General features: G+C 35.6%; 1 protein-coding gene across 1 annotated transcript in view; it reads right to left on the minus strand.

Moving 5' to 3' along the window:
- The window catches only part of PCLO (piccolo presynaptic cytomatrix protein), a gene marked incomplete at its 5' end in the record, with an annotated part of 287,210 nt that overhangs the window by 244,957 nt on the left and 17,939 nt on the right, over positions 1–24,314 (minus strand). Inside the window, one exon of the mRNA XM_081147631.1 lies at positions 12,874–14,277. Within this exon, the coding sequence (XP_081003757.1) occupies positions 12,874–14,277 (1,404 nt within the window). The remainder of the gene's footprint in view (positions 1–12,873; positions 14,278–24,314) is intronic.

The following is a 24,314-nucleotide window of genomic DNA, read 5'->3' on the forward strand; positions in this document are numbered from 1 at the left end:
TTTTTATTCCAATTGTTAGTCCATGTATAAGACATTTTGATTTCTATGTATTGTATTTCTGTTTGACCCTACATCTTCTTAAAAATTGACAAGGAATCTGTGATTCACAATTCTATATGCAAATACACAACATTGTGTACATTATCCCCCAAATTAACCCTTGTGGTATTTTAAATCCTAGCTTTTTCCCTGAGAAACTTCTATTTTTAGATCTGAAATATACATATATAAATGTGCACACAAAGATGTATACATGCATATATATACACATATATAACTTTCCAATATTAACATTAAAAACATATTGTTTCAATTATTTATAAATATCTATAATTACATTTTCTTCTATCGTAAGACAGATCTACAATAAGTTGTATAAAACAACCACATAAATTATATTATCAGTAGTACAGACTATCATATTTAGACCAGAAATATGATTTTGTCATCTGATTATGCAGATTTCTATGATTTAATGAAAGAGTAATCCCAGAGTCATGCCCATAAATCTGCCTATATAGTACAAAAGCCAATGAATTTATTTTCAAATCATATTAACATTGTATTTTTTTTTTAATATGTCTTTACTGATTTCAGAGAGAGGAAGGGAGAGAGAGAGATAGAAGCATTAATGATGAGTTACTGATTGGCTGCCTCCCATACATCCCCACCAGGGATGGAGCCCACAACCTGGGCATGTGCCCTGACCAGGAATCAAACAGCTAATCTCCTGGATCAGAGGTAGATACTCAACCACTGAGCCATGCCAGCCAGGCAACATTATATTAATGTGTGGAATTATGTAACCCACATTATAATGGAGCAATAAAATGTTAATATATATTAAACTATGGAACATATTTTTCTATTGGAGCAATGCTTGTTTGGATAGATGATGGAGCTGTTTCACAAATTTTCCTCTTGTTTCTTTTGTTCACACAATTTAAGTAAAGAAAGAAAGGGATCTTTAAAAGGAGATGTAGCCCAGCCTGGTGTGGCTCAGCAGTTGAGCACAGACCTAGGATCCAGGAGATAGCAATTTGATTCCTGGTCAGGGAACATGCCCAGGGTGCGGGCTAGATCCCCAGTCAGGGGGCATGTAGGAGGCAGCCGATCAATGACTCTCTCATCACTGATACTTCAATTCTCTCTCTCCCTCTCCCTTCCTCTCTCTGAAATCAATAAAGATATATATATTTTTTAAATAAAAAAATAAAAATAAATTTAAAAAGGGAGATATAGAAAATAAACAATGAAAAAGGTATTTTTATTTAGTTCTGTAGCAACCAGTATCTGGTCCCAACCTTACACATATCATTTTAATTCCCTGAGCTTAATTTTCTTTATCTGTAAAGCAGGGGGGTTGACAGGTAGTCCTTTTTCATATTAGTTTCATGGAGCTGGATCAGAGACAGGCCTAAGAACAGTAAGAGAGTTTGCCAAATGGGCAGCTTCCTGGCTTCAGTCAAGTGGCTGAAGTTGGCCTCTACCAGCACACTTTCATTTTTATCTGTTTTCTATATTTCATCTCTAGTTAACATCATTTGAAGGAGAAGGTCATAATATTTTAAGGTTAAAATCCACTAGATTATTGATACCTCTTGGGAAAAACAATCCTCAGTGATTCTTTCCCTCTCCTACATGTCTCATAGGGTATGCTGACAATGCAAGGTCCTGGCTGCTCTTAAGCTTGGCTATTTCTCAAGCTTGTGTGCGCAGTGGGCAACCTTAAGATAGGAGGTAATATCGCCAATGGGACAAAGAGCAAACTAGCTTACCGCTTGCTATAAATAAGTAGATTCTACAAGCTCAGTGCTCCTTGCCTGCTACTCAATGCTTGCATGTGCAGTATTAATCTAGGCCCATATCACATGACCCCATGAGAATGGGGGCAAAAGGACCTGATGAAAATATGCTAATGATCATGCCGCCTGCTGTGCTGTGAATAATAACATTCTCTGTCTATGAACCAAGAATCTCATATCTACTACTGGCATGCATAGCAGAGTAATAAGTTGATTTATTAGCTTATAAGTAGAGTCAAGTCAAATCCTAGGCTGGAGAATACCCAATTACTAGTCTCTTTCCTATGGTTTTCATGTATATTTAATATCTAAATATTAAAACTAGACTAACAAAAACAGTAAAGTACTTACATTGTAAACTAGTCATATAATAGTAAAAATTAAAGAATCTAGAAGTTAATTGTGTTTTAATGGAAATTTATTACATGATAAAAGTGGCACTAAAAATCTGAGTGAAAGAGTGAATTACTTAATAAGTAATGTGGAGGCAAGGGGCTATGCATCTTGAATATATAAAATTAGATTCTTCGAGGATGTGGAGAAAAGGGAACCCTAGTACATTTTTGGTAGGAATGAAGATTGGTGCAACCACTATGGGAAACAGTGTAGAGGTTCCTCAAAAAATTAAAAATAAAACTGCCTTATGACCCAGCAATTCCACTTATATATCTGAAGAAAACTAAAACACTAATTCAAAAGAATATACCCCCATGTACCCCCATGTTCACTATTGCATTATTTACAATAGCCAAGATATGAAAGCAGCCCAAGTACCCATTAACAGATGAGTAAATAAAAAAGTTGTGGTTCATACACACAATGGAGTACTAGTCAGCCATAAAAAAATAAAATCTTACCTTTTGTGACAACATGGATGGACCTAGAGGGTATTATGCTAAGTGAAATAAGTCAGACAGAGAAAGACAAATACTATATTATTTCACTTATATATGAAATCTAAAGAACAAAACAAACAAAATAGAAACAGACTCATAAATACAGAGAGAACAGACTGATGGTTTCTAGAGGGGAAGAGGTTGGGGGGCTGAGTGAAAAAAGTGAAGGGATTAAGAAGTACAAATTGGTAGTTAGAGAATAATCACAAGGATGTAAATTACAGCATGAGGAATATAGTCAGTAATATTGTAATAACTATGTATGGGCCAGGTGGGTACTTGAAATAGTGGGGGGACCACTTTGCAAAGCATATGACCATCTAAGCACTACGCTGTACACCTAAAAGTGATATAGTATATTGAATATAAACTGTAATTAGAAAAAAAAGTAAAAAAAATAAAATTAGACCCTTCACCTCTTACCATACAAAAAAATTACTGATATTTAAGAAATCAGAAGTGAAAAAAAATCTATATACAGAGGTTTAGAAGTAAATGTAGAAAGCTATCTTTATAGCATAAACATAAAAAGGACTTCTTTAGCAAGAGAAGTAATCACAAGGAAAAATTAAAATACCTGATTGCATAAAAAGATTTTTTAAAAAACCTTATATATGAAATTTTCATAAAGTTATAAACAAGTGATAGGGAAAATAATTTCAAGAGAGGTTGACAAAGACTTAAGTTCTCTAAAATATTATAAGAAATAGAAACATCCCCACATGAAGAAAAATGACCAATGGGTATAAATGAGCAATTTTTAAAAAAGAATAATATTAATGGTTGATAAACTTATGATGTTGATAAATATATAATGTTTAAGCTCAAAATAGGCAGGAAAATTTAAAATTACACAACAATAAAACATAATTTATGACTCTTGAAGTTGAGAAATGTGAACTATTAGTCATTGTAGGAAAGTAAAAACATTCATAGTTTGTTGGCAGGACTATAATTACTATCATTTTAAAATAAAATAATATGAAAGTTTTGTTAAAATCATTTTCCTTAACCTTGCTCACCCATTTCAAGTAATTTATCTAACACATCAAAATACAGTGAAAAAAGTATGTGTGTTTTACTTCTGCCTAGTTTGCACAGTAACAGGAAATAGAATGCACTGAATTTCTCAGTTGTCAAGAAGGGAATGCACCTCAGTATTGAGATACTGCACAGCTATTACCTAATAAATAAAATGAGGTAAGTCAATGAGTATTCACTTGAAAGAATGTCTAATGTATAAAGTTTTGTGGGGGGGAAAAAGAAGTCAATAAAAATATGTAGGCTTCTGGTCAAGATGGCGGAGTAAGTAAATGCTGCGCTCACCTCCTCCTTTGACCACATCAAAATTACAACTAAATTATAGAACAGTCAACCTGGAGAACCATCTGAAGACTAGCTGAACAGAACTCCTGTAAGTAAAGATAGAAAGAAGCCATATCAAAACTAATATTTTTTTTATCTTACTGTTTTAACTCCATTATCATCTTTAAGTATCAATCAAGGCACCAACAACCAAAAAATATATATGTATAGTAAGATCACATGCTCATTTCAAAATAAATACATTATTTTAAAGAACATAACTATTCCATAAACCATTTTTTTACAAAATTCCAAATCCTACATTTTACTGTTTACATAACCATTATAAAAACAAAAAGCAAAAACAACAAAAAGACATGCCAGGCCCTGGCTGGTGTCACTCAGTGGTTAGAGCAGCATCCTGTGCACCAAACGGTCACGGGTTTGATTCCTGGTCAAGGGCACATACCTCGGTTACAAGTTTGGTTCCTGGCCATAGTCTGGGCACATGCGGGAGAAAACCAATCGATGTGTCTCTCTCACACTGATGTTTCCCTCTCCCTCCCTCCCTCCTTTCCTTCCTTTCTCCCTCCACTCTATCTAAAAGCAATGGAAAAATATCCTCAGTGAGGATTAACAACAACAACAACAAAAGATGTGTCAGAAGAGATACCAAATCATTAATACAAAGCATATGAGAAGAGGAAGGTATTCATTTTACTTCAGAAACTTTAGTACTCTATGGATTGTTATAAGGAATACTGTTTTTGTAATTCAATTCAAATTATTGGAATAAAGCTTTAAAGGTAAAATGAATGGCCATTAAGAAAAGAAAGAAAATAGGAGATAATATATTCAAGTTCTAATACTCTGTATTGCTGAGTGTTCTAATAGCAACTGACTTAAAAAAATGATGTTTTTCATCCAAGGCCATAGGGAAAATATGAAAAGACCCAAAAGTTCTGGAAAGAACTAATACTGTACAGGAAACATTTGGAATCAGAGGGGTCGGTAGTGAAGAGAAGATATTCTGACTCTAGTAAACAGTATGGACATTTCTTACTGATAGCAGGAATGAGAACATTGCTCCTCAGGCCAGGCCAGGCAGCACTAGTGTCTTTTGCGATGAGAGCCCTGTGACCTATCTGCTCAATAGAACATACAAAAAGACCTAGCTATCTTGAGCAACATGAAGAAACTGAGCTCTGGAAGGGATCATCAGAGTGCAACAAATATCGTCATGTTTTTCTTATATAAAGAATTATCCTACACAGCTGTATACCACAGGGCATGCATATGTAAATGTAAAGTTACGTGATGAAAAGGCCGTAGCAATGGTAATATTTAAGGAAAAAAAGCCTTATACAAAAGTAATCAACATAAAATTATTAATGAGCTATTTTACACTTTTTCATGCTAAGTTTTTGAAATCCAGTGTGTTTTTTGCACTTAAAAGCAATCTTAATTGAACTAACCACAGTGCTCATCAGCCACCTTTGTCCAATGACTATCTTAACAGGCAATGCACCTCTAAAGAAACCGAAGCTTGCATACGAACTTGGTCAGAATATAAATTGATATACCTGCTGCAGAGAACCAATTTAAAATACACATAACCTATGGTCCAGCAATTCCACTCCTGAGACTGTAACAAAGGAGGCTACACAAAAATGTCAGTAGAAGTGAAGATTAACAACCACCGCCACCACCAATGGAACACTTCAATGTTCATCATTTCCAGGGAGTCAGGTTTTTGTCTGCATTGGCAGGAATAAAGTAATATTGCTTGAGCTGCAGCAAGTATATTTTATACCCCCACACTCATTATGTAAGAAGGCAGGGACATCATTTCATCATTCAGCCATATGCTTTCACCTATAAATGCTGACCAATCAGTAGACTTATCCGGAAAGAAAACTGGTGTAATGATGCTGGCTTCTATGCTTCTGGACCTCTTAATCTGCCCATTCTCCTAAATTCAACTGTGTAACACAGCCACCATTATTCTGTGCACCCCAGACATTACCTGATTTTGATGCACATATTATCAAATTTATTTTTTTTATTGATTGATTTTTTTTAATTTATCTTTATTGCTGGAAGTATTACAGATGTCCCCTTTTATCCCGTATTGTCCCCTTCCATCTCACCTCCACTCCCCAGGCCTTTACCACACTATTGTCTGTGTCCATGGGTTATGCATATATGCCTATAAAGTCTTTGGTTAATATCTCCTCACCCATCCACCCACCCCCGCCTTCCCTCTGAGCTTTCTCAGTCTGTTCCATGGTTCTATGTCTCTGGATCTACTTTCATCAGTTTATTTTGCTCATTAGATTTCACATGTGAGTGAGATCATGTGATGTTTGTCTTTCTCTGCCTGGCTTATTTCACTTAGCACAATTTTCTCCAGTTCCATCCATACTGTCCCAAAGGGTATGAGATCCTTCTTCTTTATAGCTGCATAGTATTCCATGGTGTATGTGTCCCACAGCTTTTTTATCCACTCATCTACTGATGGGCACTTGGGATGGTTCCAGATCTTACCTATTGTAAATTGTGCTGCTATGTACACAGGGGTGCATTTATTCTTTCTGATTTGTGTTTCAGGATTCTTAGGATATATTCCTAGAAGTGGGATCACTGAATCAAATGGCAGTTCCATATTTAATTTTTTGAGGAAACTCCATACTGTTTTCAATAGTGGCTGCACCAGTCTGCATTCCCACCAGCAGTGTACCAGGGTGCCCTTTTCTCCACATCCTCGCCAGCACTTGTCATTTGATGATTTGTTGATGGGAGCCATTCTGGCATTATTAAAGCCCTAGTTATTACCAACTGACAAGGCTTATAGGTAAGAGATCACAGAACAAATGGTAATTTTTACCCAGTTCCCTGGTTACTAGAACATAGCACAGGACAGTGAACTGGTTCAGACTATGAATCGCATGTCTGTGGCCTGACCACTGCACCTCTCTGTATGCATTCTCCTGATCTCTCAAATAGTGGTAAAACCTACCCCGCATGATTGTTTTGAATAAACTGTGTAGCACAATGCCTTGCACATCAGCCTGTCCCAATACCAGCCCCATTAGTATTTAAGAAAAATAGCAACATGATTCATATCCGTTTACCTGATGCCACAATGTCTACACAATGTTTTATTTGGGTCATAATTAGAATGATCTATTTACATTTAATATCTAAATAAAATTTCTTGTCACCAAAGAAATACAAATCAAAGGAACAATACCATAACACTTTTAGAGTTCTACATTAACAAATACTATTTTAAATAATATTATTCAAGTTTGGCGAGGCTACAGTATGAAAGCAATCATATATGCTCGTGGTGACAATGTCGACTGCTATCACATCTCCAGAGAGTTGATACTTCAGGGTCCTCATCCCTTAATTTAGTAACCCTAGTACTAAGAAGTTTTTCTTGGGAAACAGTTAAAAATACAAATACTTATATCCAGAAATGTTCATTTTATTTAAAATGAAAATGACCTAAATCCTTAAAATGTGAACAATGTGTATGAAAAAGCACATATCCATAAAACTGAGTGATATTGAGTCATTTTATCACATGGGAAAATGGTATAAAATCATGTTACTATTGGGATACAGAACTAACTTATAGAGTGGAACATTAACTATTACGTAAAAATGCATTTAAAAAACTAATGGAGAAATTACTTTTTTGTTTAAGTGTTATATCTATGCTTGGATTTTTCAACTAAATATCACTTAATAAAAATGTAACATCAAATTTCTCCTAAAATTAATAACTAAAAATTTTGTTTCTACAAACTTACCAACTTTCTTATGTCAGAAAGTGTCATTAAGCGTCCCTCTTTGCTATAAAACAGAAATATTTACTCAGAATGTAGATCTTTTAAGTACTTCTCTTGAAACTAATTAGAATTCTTTTCTCCTTATTGATTTTTTATAATTCTTTAATTATCATTCATATATGTGTGCGTGCTGAAATGATTTTCAGTACCAGATTTGGATTTTTAAGTCTTATGTAATGATCTTTAAAATAAAGGCAAGAGATTATGTTTTTGCCAAACTAAAAAATGCAGCTCGACCCCACTACAGAGAATGCAGTCGCCACCCAGGCTGGAGAGTAAAGATCTGAAGGGATCTCAGTTACACCGCTGTGTCTTAATTGGTTCAAAAGGCCCATTTGTTGTCTAGTGACAAATTTTAGTAGAAGCAAAGTGACAGAAACATGCAAGCTATTTCTATATCATTTAGGCCATGCATAATTACCTTACTAAGGAAGTCCCTAGGACTTCCTGAAACATGAGGGAAAAAAATTTAAGTCTTGTTTTCATAGCAAAAAGTTACTTTTAAAGAGGGTAGTACAAACAATAAAATAAATACCCAACATGAGAAATTTGACACCTTTTTGCATTTGAACTAAACCAGATGATTAAAATTCACTAGGTAAATCGATTGCCAATTTAAGCTGTTTTTCTTAGCAGGCTTCCAAATTCTATAATCTAGCTTGTTCAAAAAGCCTTGCAGCCGCTTTTAAAACTTCTTCCAAGATAAAATATTCCCGGAGTTGGCAGAAATTAAAGCTTAAAACCAGTGTTCCTTGCTAGCAGAGGTTAATGGATTATAGTGCCATTTATACATACTGGGCATCGAACAGTTAAACCATAAGGCTTAGGCTGAAGCCTGGCTACACCTCGGAGCCCTGCAGGCAGCCTGGCACTCCACAGGTGTCGCGGGGGCTGTGGAGTGTGAAAGACAGGACACAACCCTAGAGGCAGGTGGGTTTGATTAATGTGGGGAGGAAGGTGGGCTACTAGGAGAGCTCCCGGACCCCTGACAAAGAGGACGGCTCTTCTGGCCACCAGAGGAGCAGAAGAGCGAAAGGGGAACGCAGAAGGCACCAGCAGAAAAAGAAGTCCTGCCTCACAGTGATTGCACAGCAGAAGCGGAGGCTTCTAAGAGAGTCATATGTGTTTTATTAGAAAAATTAACAGGAACAGTTGAATCCTTTCTTAAGGAATACCACATCTTTACGTTGCAGGCATAAAGTGTATTTTCAGAATGTGTTTTCTAAAACTGCAATGAAAGTACAGTGCCAGCCCAGCAGGAAATACGGGATCGCAAGAAAAATATCACAAACAGAATGAAGAAACCACAGAATTAAAACAAGGATCAAGGAGGCGATGCTTTCAAAGCTTCAACCACTATGGGTGAAGAAATCAGTAGTATGAACACTGGGATAGCACCAAGTTAAGCCTGTATATGACATTTACAATTTCCTGGATACATATGTGTGTGTATGCACACACGCATATGCAAACACAAAGGGCCTTCCTCTTCAACTAACTCCTTCACCAAGTTCTCTAAAGCCCTTTGGGTAAAAATAATGAAAACAATTTGAACATGGATTAACTCAACTAATTTTTATTCACTCCCTGGATGTCATGTGAGCCAAAGGACTTTAGCTAGAGACCAGAGGCCATTAAGGCCTTAAGTTATGTAGGTAGCTGGGCAGACATGAGCAAAGCAAGGACAATGACCAGGTACAGAAACTCACCAGGGCAAAAAGCCCCAGATGCCTACCAAGGGGCAAAACTGGAAAACAAGAATCTCACCCTCAAGGTAACCTTTCCTCCTCTAGCATATTGCTGGTCATGCGGTCTAGAGTCCCCTGATCTTTTCCTCCCTAAACATAACATGTAGGCCTCAGCTGTATTTTAGCTCTAGGTGCAGAAAAACAGCAAAACCAGATAAGTGATGCAGTGGCTGCCTCAGGACCAGCTACATTGACTAATGACCCCCTGCCTGGCACCGACCAATCAGTGGATATCATGACCCTGAAACAGTACACCTGGAAAACTGGTGAATATTCAATTGAGACCTTCCCCTGAGACCCCCCTAAGATTTCCACCTGCAAGAAAAAGATAAATATGTTCTGGACAAAGGACCCAGTGAGCACTCTCCTCCAGGGGAGCACACCAGTGCCATCTCCATCCCCCTTCTTCCCTCTGAGGGGACCCCACTATACTTGCAACCAGGGGAGCAATGGGCAGCAGCAGCTTGTCCTGGGCTTACCCCTAAACCTGTCTCCAAGATTCCCTGTTCTCCGGGAGCCAAAGCAGCCCAGCCTAGGCTCTCCTGTTTCTTCCTCTACGCACCTTCCTTGTTTCACCACCCTAAGTATGTTTTTGCTGCGGTCAACAAATTCTTGCTTGCTCTGATGCACTTTGTCTCTTGACTGAAATATTTTCTTCATGAAGACAAGAACAGAGGTCTTGTCGTCTCCTGTCTCCCTGGTAACACTTATACTAACTGAAAACTTCTTGCAGATTAGTATAGTCAAATTGAGCTAGGAACACTAATCCACTGCTCCTGTTACATCAAAATTTTTTCTCCTCTGAAACACGATCTTCAACATTCAACGGAATTACTACACAGCAAAATAATCTCAGCAAGACTGTCTAAATCCAACTGATGCCATTTAAAATTGGACTTTACCTAAACCATTTAAAAACTTGAAACCATTTATACTTTTCAAACTATTGAAATTCCATACATGCCTAGATAATTCTCTGCTTTATTCAAGAAATCTCCTTTGCAATTTACCATCTCATCTCTAAAATATAATTAGCCAACACATAAAAAAATCAAAAGATTTTTGTGAAAGGTTTATTGATTCTCTACTCAGGGCTCTCATTTCATACCTCCAAACACTGACAAAACTGGCCCAAATGTATACATATTAATATATATATACACACATTTATATAAGTTACAGTTATCCCTCAGTATACACACTTTTTTATTAGTGTGCCCAAAATACACTTTAAACACAGACATTATTGTTTATATTGGTGCAGTTTTGTAACTATTTAAATTAACTGCATGGTATTGATACCATATGGCTCCTCATTAAATAGTATAACTTTTGAAATCTATGAAATTAACACAGTGAGTCCTCGCTTAATGATGTCCTTAGGTTCTTAGAAACTGTGACTTTAAGCAAACAACATATAGCAAAATAAATGTTACCTCAGGTAAATTGATATAAACAAGAGTTAAGTTCCTACAGCATATTTCTGGTCACAAAAACATCACCAAGCTTCTAAATAAAGACCCCAAACACTTCTAATATTAAACACTGGAATAAATTTACAAATTTATTATACATACATTTGAGAAAGATTAATGAAAGTAAAGCGATTTTCCAACTTGCTAATTCAGTTCAGGTTTGTAGGGGGCTGGAGCCCATTGCAGCTCCAAGTGCAAGGTGGGACCCGCCCTGGACAGAACACTGCCATCACAGAGTGTGCGCACACACACTCACACACACACACACACACTCTCCGACTGGGGCAGTGTCCACATGCCAGTTCACCCAATGCGCACACATCTTTGGGACGTGGGAGGAAACTTAAAGGCCTGGAGAAAACCCACACAGACATGGGGAGAACATGCAAACTCTGTACAGACAAGGCTCTGGCCAGGAATCACATTTTTCCCCCCTCGTCAACATTACAACAAAAGGATGCTGAATGAAACAGCATTATTCAAGAACCTGCTTACTGGGAAAACCAAATTTTCTTCTTCATGAATATACAACCAAAGGCAACTCTTCTAAAAATATTACTATGTGTAATAATTATAGTTGTTACCACTTATGACACTGAAAAAAACAAATTTTACCTGCTTTTAAAATGGATCTTAGTTAACATTATTCATCATAAAGAGAATAAAAATCTGCTTTTAAGTCTGTAAGGACAATATTTTCATATGGTGTTAATATCAAAGCAACCTAATATCTTTCAAAGGTGGAAAATAAAAATATCATATGGTTTATTCTTTAAAAAAAACACAGCAAGAACCTTTAAAGTTTCTTTTGTATAGTTGCTAAAAATCTGTTCAAGTTTTCATTCTAATGAATTATAAAATCAAGGAGAGTGAAATAAAATAATCCTTAAGTATTTTTGATTCGTATAAAAATAATGAATAATTACTTAAAATGCAATCCCAAAATTTTTATTAAAATATTGTTGGTACTTACCTAAGACAGCAGTTATCATTTAACCCATCAGTCTCCCAAGATCCAAAATTCTAATAGTCCTAACACATTACTAAGGCTCATCGATTCATTCTTTTATATCTATATTAGGTAGAAATTTGCTATCTGTTTTTTGGTCATTTACTTTGTGGAAAAAGTATTCTTGTTGTTCCATTAAGGAAAAAAAAAACAGTTCCTTGACATTAGTAATTAAATCTATATATTTTTAAAATTTCCACCATTCCTAATAAAGTATTCTATTATGTTTATGCCAAATAATAGCTCAAATAGAACTATAAAAAATCTAGGCATAATATATTTGAACCGATATTTTCTAGTAGACAATATTATTCCATTCACAAAGTTCTTAACAATTTTTGTAAAATAACATTCTCATGTCTTTTTACAGATCTGCAACCAACCAAACTTCTTTTTATATATATTAAAGAAACTGGAAGGATCAGAAAGATTGGAAATAGTAAATTACTTCGCTTACTTGATGTTTATAAGTGAAAACCAGGTAGTCCTCCGAAGCTATAGGTGGTTAATTCATAAAGGATTAGGATAATTAGTTTAAGTTGTCAGTTTATTTCATCTTCTTATTTCTGGTGCATTAACCCAGAAAAGTATAAATTTCACGAACTTTTAATAAGAAAGTAAACCTGTAAAAAGCAACTGAAACTTCTTCTAAGGTCTCTATATCAATTTGCTTTCTTTACTAGAAATGTATTTTTTGCTCAGAAATTTGGCTACCAAAATATTTCAGAATAAACATGATAAACTCACATTTATAAGTAATATAAATACTGCTTACCTCAGTCAAGTGTGGTGTAGGGTTAAATCCACAGAGATTGCACACTTGATTCTTGCACTCAGTGCAAGTGTTGAAGTTAGGAGGATCCTTAGAGCCTATGTTGAGTTCAGTTTTGCAAAGAGGACAGGCTGATTCTGGTTTGGGGGTTTTCTCCAGTTTGGGGGGAAGGGCAGCCTTTGGAGGCTCAGCTGTAGAAGGTTTGCTATCCTTAACAGGCAGAGGCTTCTTTTCTGTTTCTGTTCTTTTTACTGTTGGAACTTGTTCAGCTTTGGGCTCTAATTTTTCAGCTACTGGAGCTTTTGTTTCCTTTTTCACCGGTGTAACCTTTGCAGGTGCTGGTGGTGCCTGACCCGTAGATTTGGGTGGCCCCTGAGGAGGTGGCTGTGCAGGAGGAGGGACTTGTTTTGCTGGGCCCCCTGGCCCACTTTGTGAATGGGATGCAGGCTGGCCTGCGGTGGAGATTAGATTTGATGCCTGGCTGAAGATTGATGCTCCAAACCCAAAGAGTTTCCCAGTCACAGTTTCTTGAGGAGTGGTGGGCTGTGATTTAGGAGCATCAGTAATACTTCCCAGATTCAGACTGAAACGTCTTGACTGCTCCTGAGGCTTTGGTGGCTGTTGAGATGGAGGTGCAGTTTGGCTAGTGGTAGGTCGTGGGCCTGCAGGTGTCGGTGACCCTTTTGGCATTGGCTTGGCATCTGGCTTAGGACTGATTTTGGTTTGTGCTTTTTTGGGTTCTTCCTTCTTTTGAGCTGGATCAGCTTGTTTTTGACCTTTGCTCTCCATACTAGGCCCAGGATGTGAAACAATTTTCGAATCCGATGCAGGTCGAGGCATGACTTGAGAATCGAATGGGGTGACTTTTTCTCCTATTGGTGGAAAACTCTGGGAAGGTTTTGCAGAGTCTGTTTTTAGAGGAGGTGCTGTTTTCTCTTGATCCTGTGATGGTACTTTGGAGACTGGAGTATCAGGTTTTGTTGCTGTTGATGATGAAGACACAATGTCTGTGGCTGGCTTTGCCGTCTTGGGCTGCTTTGGTTTGTCGTCAGCCATGGGGACCTTGACCAGCTCAGATGGGGCAGAAGGTTCTTTGGGAGGGGCTGGCTTGGATGAGGGCTCTGCCACAGGAGGCTGCTTAGCTGTCACTGGGGGAGAACCATGAAGGGTTGGTTGTTTCACTAGTGGTGGGGGCTTCTTAGACTCAGGTGCCTTTGAGATATCATGTTTGGGTGCAGTATCCTTCTTTGGAAAAATCTGCTGTGACTGTGGAGATGGTTTGCTCACCGCTGATGCAGGAATAACTGGAGCTGTCTTCGGTTTGGGCTGGGGTGATGATGGAATTGGAGCCAGATCACCTCCTAGAGCTCTTTGCATCTGACAGTTTAAACAGAGCCATTCTTTTACCTAGATATAAAATAAAACAACGGTCATAGATAAAAGGTAAAAACATTTTCAAAATGCATGATATCATCTGAAACTATGTCTCTCATCATGCAAAACATAAAAGATCAAATTAATTTAATTATATTCACATAATTACATTAAAACATAATTAATGAACCTCAGAGACTTAACCACTTTTTTTTAAGAAAACAAAGAGTAAAAATCAACATAGAATTGTATTTTTCTTCTAAAGTTAATTTTGTTATTCTTTGCCTTTGATTTACTCTAAGTTTGATTACTCCCAGAAACAGAAAAGCATGTATCATAAAAAAACATAAATTATAATATATATTAGATTCCATAAGTCAGTTATGTTAAATACTTTCTCTGTTGATGGCTCATAACAGTTTTTAGTTATACAACCCAGAGTAGGCTTGTCAAATTATTAACACATTGCTAATTTCTTAAATTAGCAGAGCATTACTTGCCCCTACAAGGATACATAATCAAATGTGTGAAAAACAAAAATTGTTAACCATGCTGGGTTAAAAAGAAGATTATCTATTAACAAAATATAGGAAAAATAACGGCATCCCCTCAATTTAGCATAAATAGCATGATATAATAGAGAAAACACTGTTTCCTTTTAATTTTTGGAATATACTGGCAAGAGCAATATAAGGAATATAAGGAAGCAATATTCTTATTTCACTAGTGAGATACATATATAAGTGAGATATACATCATACACACACACACATGCACACATACAGGTGGTAAGTGCATCTGCTGTTTTCAAATCACATCCAATGTGAAAAGGTGTTGTTGTTGAAGTTGGTACTGGTTTTGGAGATAATTTTAAAGTACCTTTTTTTAACATTTACCTTTTTTAATTCCAAAATAATATATGCTTATTATACAAAATTTTAAATAGTGCCAAAGAAAATTAGAATGGCAAATTCTACATGATACCGTCTTCTCTACCCAAAGTGAGCAATGTTAGGGATTTGGCACTGAAGTTCTTTGTACAGAATTCTACATGGTGAAAGAGTCAACATGTGGAACATAGGTACCGCAAAAGTTTTCCACAGTATGAAATTGTGAAGTGCTATTCGGCTGGCAAAAAACATACTCTTTATTTGCAAACAACTTCTTTTTGAAAAGAAACTGAACTAATCATTCTTAAACTTTTAAACACTTCTTTGTAATTTGACCTTTTACACCATTAAGCTCATTTAATGAAAAACAAAAACAAAACAAAAAACTATACTGAACCTTTTTCTTAATCATCGAAATGGCTTTAAAAATTTTTAAAGCATATTGAAATTATTTAAACTCATACACCAGTATAACAAGGCTTATTTCACAATCTCATGGAAACCAAACTTTTATTTGGGGAAGGTTAAAAGAAATTTTCAACTCCCAACTGACATGTTATATTTCTGTTTAAAAAATCTGTATCAAAAGTAGAATTAAAATATTTGTTAAATATGCATGAGAGATATTTGGGTATTCACTATATTTGTTCTCAATATGGGTGTTGAATACCTGTGTATTTATTATATTTTTATCTTTACCTTATTGTATGTTTGAAGCATTTCACAAAATAAATAACTTTATGTATATTTTTTGAATTCCAAAAAATAATCAAGTAATTGCTACTTACACAAGTACCATGACTAAAGTGAGCTACAATGTAAGGGAATTTTCCACGCCATTTTACCTCCTTGATGGAAGAAAATTCCTCTAAAATTATGCATCTACTGTCAATGTCAATTCTACTGTTCTATTATTTAGTTTTCTCATTTGTTTTCTTCCATGGCTTTCAATGATACATAAACCCATAACTGTGCAGCCAGACAAGATAAAAGAAGAAAATATATTAAAAGCATAAATTTTTACCCATACTCTATCATTGATGTTTTCCTAGAAAATATTATGATCAGCATCCACATTAGCCACTTTAACTTACAAATTCCTAGAGTCAGTGACTTTCATTATAGTTAAATTACTCTTATTCTTTTTGGTAAGTGTCACAGTCAAAGGAGATGCCAAATTTATTCATTTATTCATTTCTTTATTCAAATATTTATTGAGCAATTTCTACTTAGCACATATCACTGAACAAAAGACAAAAATTTCTGTCCTCATGGAGACTACATTATAGATGAATCAGATAAGAAACAATGTAACACATAGTATAATTTCAAGGTTGTTATAAATATATGAGTATCTGATGATGAATTATCATGATTCCTTCTTTCCTTTCTTCCTGTTAGTTTCCCTCCCCCTCTCCCCACCAAAATCTCTCAATGAATTTGATTTTGGAAATAAAATTTTAACTCTCTTTGCAACGCAAACATTGGAGCTTCATGTGTAGCTTAGCTAAGCAGGCTCTCACTCAATCTTTGGACTACTGCAAAAGTAGAACAGTACCATGGCCTATCTAATGTATACTTTACATCAACACGGGAAGCACATTCTATACTGTCCAATTCCAAAATCAGTGTTTCCTTGTATAAATATATATGACTATGTCTCCACATAAGCAGACAAGGGAGAGTTAGGAAAAGACAGAAGGAAATCACAAGTCACTGCCTCTTCATAGGGAGAGAATTCTGCTTTTCTCTTAATACACCTTTTGATTTTTTTTAACAGATCTATTGTGTCATTTTTGTCATTTTAATGACATTTCCTTCATTTTGAAAAATAATATATGAGACATCTGATACCTCAGTGCTCCTCCTCACTGCTAGAATACATTGTTTATAATTATCACAATATGAAAAACTTTTTATCTATCCTCTTAGGATTTTTTAGAAAGAACCTCCTTTTTATTTAATTCTACTACCCAAATCTGTTGAAAATAGAAATTATTGTTATCTCAGCATTTAACAACCTAGTACTGAAAACAGGAGGATTTTCAAATTCCCTGATTCAACTGGGTCTGGGAGACACGGTAACAAAAACAAAAAAACTTCCCACCCCAGCATTGACATCATGAAGCACCTTCTACTTCTCTTTTGCAATGCACTTAAGGACCAAAACTAGTAATAAGAGAACCATGGCCATCTGAGCTAGAATTTCCGCCACTCTTACTGTATTCTCAATCATTACTCAAGGTGTCTGCATTGCTTGTGAAAGGTAATTTCCCGTTCATCCTTCCACATTTCCAAGCCACTGTCCCTCATTTGGCCCCTGTCATTTCTCAAACACTTTATACCTCCACCAAATATAAACTGTTCTTAAAACAACAACCACAGAGGGGATTATCTTTACTTCCCCCCAAACCTCAACGCCTCTCCAATAACTGTGAAATAAAGTTAATTTTTTGCAAGAAATTCAATATATGTAATTTTGTTAGTGTTCTTATGCAAGTACTTACATAATTCTATTACCAGATCCAGATCCCCAAAAAGACTGTAAGCAACAAATGGTAAGGACTTCCTGGTAGTGGTCTTCCTATTGATCCCCAGGGTATAACTGACCTTGAAGCATTACAGATGTTCACAAAATTTTTTGAGCTGGTTTGAATTAAGTAAATTAATTGAAAATGTTTGTGCTCGTCAAGCTACAGCATTTCTGTGTTTGCTATGCTAATCCCCACTGTTTACCCACCCAGAAAGATAGGCTTCTGCCCTCATTTCTGGTTACATGCCATCCTCCCCAGAACCCTAATCTATATGTCTGCCCATGGTCCCGATTTTGATGCAAACTGAAAGAGTTCCCCTAAGTACCACACCTGCTAACCATATTTTCCCTGCCAAGAGAAAATTACTGTCTTGTTTCTGTTACAAAATTCAATGTTTATCTCTAACTCTGAGCGGAGATGAACCTGAATTTACTACCATCATTGCTAGAGGCTCGCTGCCTCCATCTGGTACCCACATCTATAGTGCTGCCAGCTGCCCTAGATCTGCACGACTGGGTCTTCATTCCACTGTGGCCATGAATGAAGATCTCAGATTTTAGTCCCTAACACTTCTTCCCCATGCCACAGATTCAAAGAAGCCTTCCACCCATATTTCATGAACAACTTCCCAGGTCACCTGTTACAAATAGGACCCATTCCCTAACATTATTCACTACTTAGATCTAATTATACTGCACTCTAATCAGCCACATCCATTGGAGATATGATACAACAAACAGTACCAGGGAAGTTTGCAACTATATCAATGTCAGTGTCGCCGAAGAACTCTAACCTTCAATATACAAGCATTAAAATGAAAAATTCTAACTATATTAGATAAATATGCTATGCCTCAACTATTACTAAATTTTAGATTTTACATATTAAGGAAAAATATTCATCTTTTGCTTTCTCCACCTATAGCCTTACTTACAGAAAGTGCATAAATAGAATTCAAGGTCTGAAGACACAATTTTTTCATGAGCTACTCTAATTGAATTAGCTCTATGGAAAGGAACAGAAGAAAGGCATATGGTCATTCATTCAGTCTTCTGACTTAATATGCTACATAAATGGGGTTAAGAGAGTGGTCAGCCAGGATTTCTGTTCATTCTGAGGTCTCTGTGTATTCTAATGCAGATCCGCATATAATTACTATAACACATCTCCCTGTTTAATCCAATTCCCTTTTGTTATGTATCAGAGCTGTAAAATAAGTAATACAATGTCCTGGCTAAGGCCTTCGCTGGATAATCAGAAATGTCTTATTTAGCTGTTTCAGAGGTACCACTTGAAAGTTTAATTGAAAACTTCACATACAGAATTTTAATAAATGCTGCCACCTTTAAAACAATATCAAAACTATTGATCACTAAAAAATTATATTCTGATTTATAAGAGCATATCTTCATATTTGAGAGAGTTAACTCAATATATCTAAGCAATGAGGAAATTAGCAAATGTTGGGGTTCCAGAATAAAAGCATATTCCTGCTTAAATCTGTTATTAACCTGCTTAGCTTCAAACAGAATAGAAGCCTCTCAAAAAAAAAAACACCCAGAAGGCTTAATGACTAACATCTACCCTTCAATATGTTCCAAACTGGACATTTTAAACATAAAATTTACAATGAAATATCTGCTCAATAACATAGCATAATACTTTGAATTATGGAATATCAAAAGTACAAGCACATGGCCTTGGCCAGTGTTGCTCAGTGGTTAGAGTGTCCCCGGCACAGAAGGGTCGCATTCCTGGTCAAGGCTTTCAGGTTCCATTCCCGGCCCTGGCTGGGGTGTGTGCAGGAGGCAACCAACTGATGTGTTTCTCTCACAGTGATGTTGTCTCTCTCCTTTCACTCTCTCTAAAAAAATCAATGGAAAAAATATCCTCAGGTAAGAATTAACAACAACAAAAAAGAGCAAGCACATGACATTTTTTTAAATCCACACCCAAGGATATTTTTTCCATTGCTTTTCAGAGAGTGGAAGAGAGAGAGAGAGAAACATCAATGAGACACATCGATTGGTTGCCTCCCACAAGTGCCCCAACTGGTGCTGGGGACTGAGCCTGTAATAGGGGTACGTGCCCTTGGCCAGAATTGAACCTGGGGACCCTTCAGTCCGAGGGCTGATGCTTTAACCACTGAGCCAAACCAGGGCAAGCACATAGCATTTTTATTTGCTGATGTTCATAGCATTCACATTAACCACTGAATAAATTTTCTTCAATCATGCTTTCATCTTGTCCTTTACAATAAAACCTATAGGGCTTCTTCTTCTCCGTGCATCACAACTAAGCTTTCTGCAAACCACGAAATCTAAATGTACCATTTACTCCATTAAAGCAGTACTTTCATTCTGTCTTCCATGAGTTATAATTCACGGTCCAATTTGTACTCCTCTCCCAAATATCTAAGTGCTACCTTTTTATGGTCTACATTGAATTTCCTCCTTTATCACTTAATATTCCATCATCTAGGTGTGCCCCTTCTCAACTATTAAAATAATAGTTTGAACCACAACTTTTGGACTCAAATAAATTGTGTTTTAAATCCTTTTTTCCAAATATTTTCTCTCCTCTCCTGACATAGACTCTTAAAAGGAGTGACTACTTATCATGATTACTCTTATCTCTGTATTGGATACCAAGAAAATTTTAGATATTATTTAATGACAAATTATTCTAAACTCCTAAACTATTTTCTATTTCTCATCAAATTATGTTTAAATATTTATTGAATGCATTATTTATTTTATAGTATATTACTTTGAATGCCATAGAAAATATAACTATATAATATACATTAGATAACAATATAATAATATAAAGAGGAAACCAAGCTAACCTTTGATAACAGATTATGCTTTGTTATTCAAGGATTACCCAAACCACGTTAACTCCACCATAGAAGCAGTTTGGCTGCAGATGGCTCACTGTAGATGACATCTTTAGCTATGCATATTAATGCACAACTTATTTTGGTTAAAAACTAGACACTACCATTCCTCAGAACAGTGATGATATGCCTAGCAATTTGGTGAAACAGTTTTATTTAAAAGAGTCCATCCAGAAGTTGGATGGATATTTTCTCTCTGAAACTATGTGGACGTCAATTTCTGCTGCTTAATTCAGCAACCATTAACAAACCTTGTGAAATGTAAACAAAATGGGCCCTTTTTCTTTCATAAGGCATAATAATGTTCCCCAAATGCTAGCAATAACATTTATAAATCCTCACAATATAGGATCAAATGATAACAGTATATTTTAATATTTGTCACTGCAGTCTAAAACAAGAAAATCAACACTTAGATCAAAGCACAATTTACAAAATAACTACAGTACATGTACATGAAAATATATTCATACTCTATTACAGTTACATAAAGAGAGGAAGAGCCCAAATCAGTAAACTGAACTCACATATGTGATACATTAACAATTCTGAACAGCCTCTCATATGGCGAATTCAAACTTTTATACCTCAGTTGATTGACATACACATTTTGTAGCCTGTGATACATATTTCTAATTAGGCAGTGTTTACGCACTTATTTGAGTAGCTTATTGAACTGTCCTATTACTTCATTTAAAAATGAGAAAATAAATTACATTAATGAAAAGAATTAAAGGTCTCATAAACTTTGTGAACTCATTAAGTATGCTGAAAGCTATTTGTCTTTAATTCAATTAGGTGCTCACTGGAATTAAGACAATCACTTGTATGTTGACTTGGAAATACTTTTTAAAGTATATATATGTGGGGTGGTGAACACAATACAGTGTACAGATGATGTACTGTGGAATTGTACACCTGAAACCTGTATGAGTTTGTTAACCAGTACCACCCCAATAAATTCAGTAAGAGGGCAAAAGAAAAGAAAAAAAAGGAATTCCATATGCAGACTATAGTTCTGGCTCCTGCCTGAGAGTTCTTGCCTGCCCTTCCTGAAGGCTTGCACTGTAGATTTCAGAGTTGGCTAGCAAAAGGAAAAAGCTCTGATGACAGAATATTAATTTGCAGCAAGAGGGAATGGTTAAGTAAACTACAATACCTCCTTGATATGGGACTATACAGCAATTAAAAGTGCTTACAAAGTGCTTAACAAAACAAATGTTTATGCTATAATTTGAAATAACAATGATCAAACTATGTTTTTAAAAGTGTGTATGGTTTATATAAAGTTCAAAAACAGACAAAACTAATCTATGATCTTAGAAATCACATGATGGTTACTTTTGAGGGGGTAGTAATTGAAAGGAGTAAGGTGAAGGATTTCTAGAATGTTGATTATGTTCTATTTCTTAATTCTGGGTACTGGTAACATGGGTTCAGTTTGTAAAAATTCACTGAGCTGATTTGTATATATGTGTGTGTATATGCATGTATATGCATATGTTACATAAAGCATACGTTTTAATTAAAAAATTATAGACAGAAGAAAATATAACTGGTAGTTGTCACTACATGGTGGGGCCACAAATAATATTTTTGTTTCTTCATTTTTCTTCTCTATTTTTCTAAAATAAACATACAGTGCTTTTATAATGGAAGACAAAAAAAATATGAAATGCTAAAAGGATATTAAAGCTTATGTAAAACAACAAAGTTTCATACGAGATTTAAGCCTGTTTTAACTTTCTGCAAACAGAAATCCCATATAGCCTGTAGTTTGTTCATATTTTACATAGTTGTTTATGTGTACATTTCAAAAACGTATTTAAGGAAAGTCTGATTTTAAAATTAATCAACTTTACATTATTTTCAGGGATCTACATTTTTTATTCTCATTTCCTTCTTACCACATATTTAATCCTTCCTTGGTAAAGTTAAAAAACACAACAATCTACCATTTAAAAAATTTCCCAACAAATATTTTTACAGAATTTCTAATCGCACGTTCATATAATGAAGCCTGCCTTTCACATCTTTTGTTTTACATAAGTGGAAATCTGCTCCTAAGTGTCTTATGGATTCTGCTGAAAATTGTGACTTCACTGAACAAATGACAGAAATGTCATATTTCCATAAATTATTGTGCAATTAAAGTATTTTTGATAGGGAAAAATAATAGGAAAGGTAGTTTATTGTTTTAAATCCCAGTGAGACCAGATCTCAGTTATATGAACTTTACTATATTCTATTTTACACACAAGATTCCATCTTCATTTGCTAAATTATTGACTCTCCTAGACATTGACTTTTATTCTTGACCGTGAGCACTTAAAGTTATCAACTTTGTCATCTGTTTTTTTTTTTCAAAATCTAACAAAGTAGCTGGCTCAGAGTAGGAGCGCACAACTTTCTTAAAGTCTAAAAGAGAACTCAGTAATATAAAACTTGGGTTTGAGCAAGTGTGAAGAGTAAGGTATACAATCAGTGCTCATGGACCTTGATTATTCGTGCACTTAATTCCAAAACTAAACTCCTGCCCAAGAAGGTTAATTTCTTTTTAACTTTAAAAATATGTAAAATTTACACACTTACACACACATACACAAACACATATACTCTTTCTATAATCTAGAAATGTAGGAAATGGCCCATTTAAGGGTAATGTGGTCCCCTATAAATAAAAGATGCTAAAATTTAGGTCAGCAGATACAAGCTTCTCGAATGGGATCAATTGTGAAGTAATTCTGTGACCCTGCAAGTCACTTAAATTCCTTTTTTTTTAAAATAGACATGACCATTTTTATTATTATTTTTTTTTTAAAATATGTCTTTATTAATTTTGATTTTAGAGAGAGGAAGGGAGAGGGAGAGAGAAATAGAAACATCAGTGATGAGAGAGTCATTGATCGCCGCCTCCTGCACGCCCCTGACTGGGGATCGAGCCCACAACCTGGGCATGTGCCCTGACCAGGAATCGAACCTCAATCACCTGGATCCTAGGTTGATGCTCATCCGCTGAGCCACAACCGGCCGGGCAGTCACTTAAATTCTTAACCTCAGCTTTCCATCTATAAATGCAGGTAACAATGATGGCAATAGCCCTACTTGCCTATTAGAATTTCTATAAAGATTAATAATAATAAAATAAATATCTATTCGTTTCAGTATCAAAGCCCTTCCACTTACATAGCCAAATGTGATTTTTACTTTATGAATAGTCTCGTATCATAAATAAGGATACTAAGTACTCAGAAAAAAAATGACCTGACCAAATCACAAATCAAGTAAGTGGTTGAGCTAAGGAATCATATCCACACTATCCAAAGAGCATTAAATGATAAAATGCATGTAAATTGCCCAGTGAGAAGTCTGAAATGAATAGTGTTCAAAATCTCTTCTTCCTGTGACTGAAGACCAGTCTCCCTTCCTCCTAAAGAAAAAGTCAACAAATACTGTTTGTAGTGAAGTTGTTGCTTCCTTATTTAAAGCCCCTAGAACCACTTTTAAGTAAATTCATAGTGTTAGATAGGACAAGGGTCTCACTAAATGCTATTCTTGCTAAATGTTAAAATACAGCACAGTATTTTGCAGATGCAACTGTAAGCAGGAAAAGCTTAACAGGAACCCAACCTGTAAGTATAGCCAACTGCAAAAAAAAAAAAAAAAGAAGAAGAAATCAACATGAATTAACCAAATTGTGTGTGTGTGCGCACACACACATGCACACATACACAATGCCTAAGCCTC

The sequence above is a fragment of the Miniopterus schreibersii genome (genome assembly GCF_964146895.1).
Source record: "Miniopterus schreibersii genome assembly, chromosome: 9".
NCBI classification, from domain to species: Eukaryota; Metazoa; Chordata; class Mammalia; order Chiroptera; family Miniopteridae; genus Miniopterus; species Miniopterus schreibersii.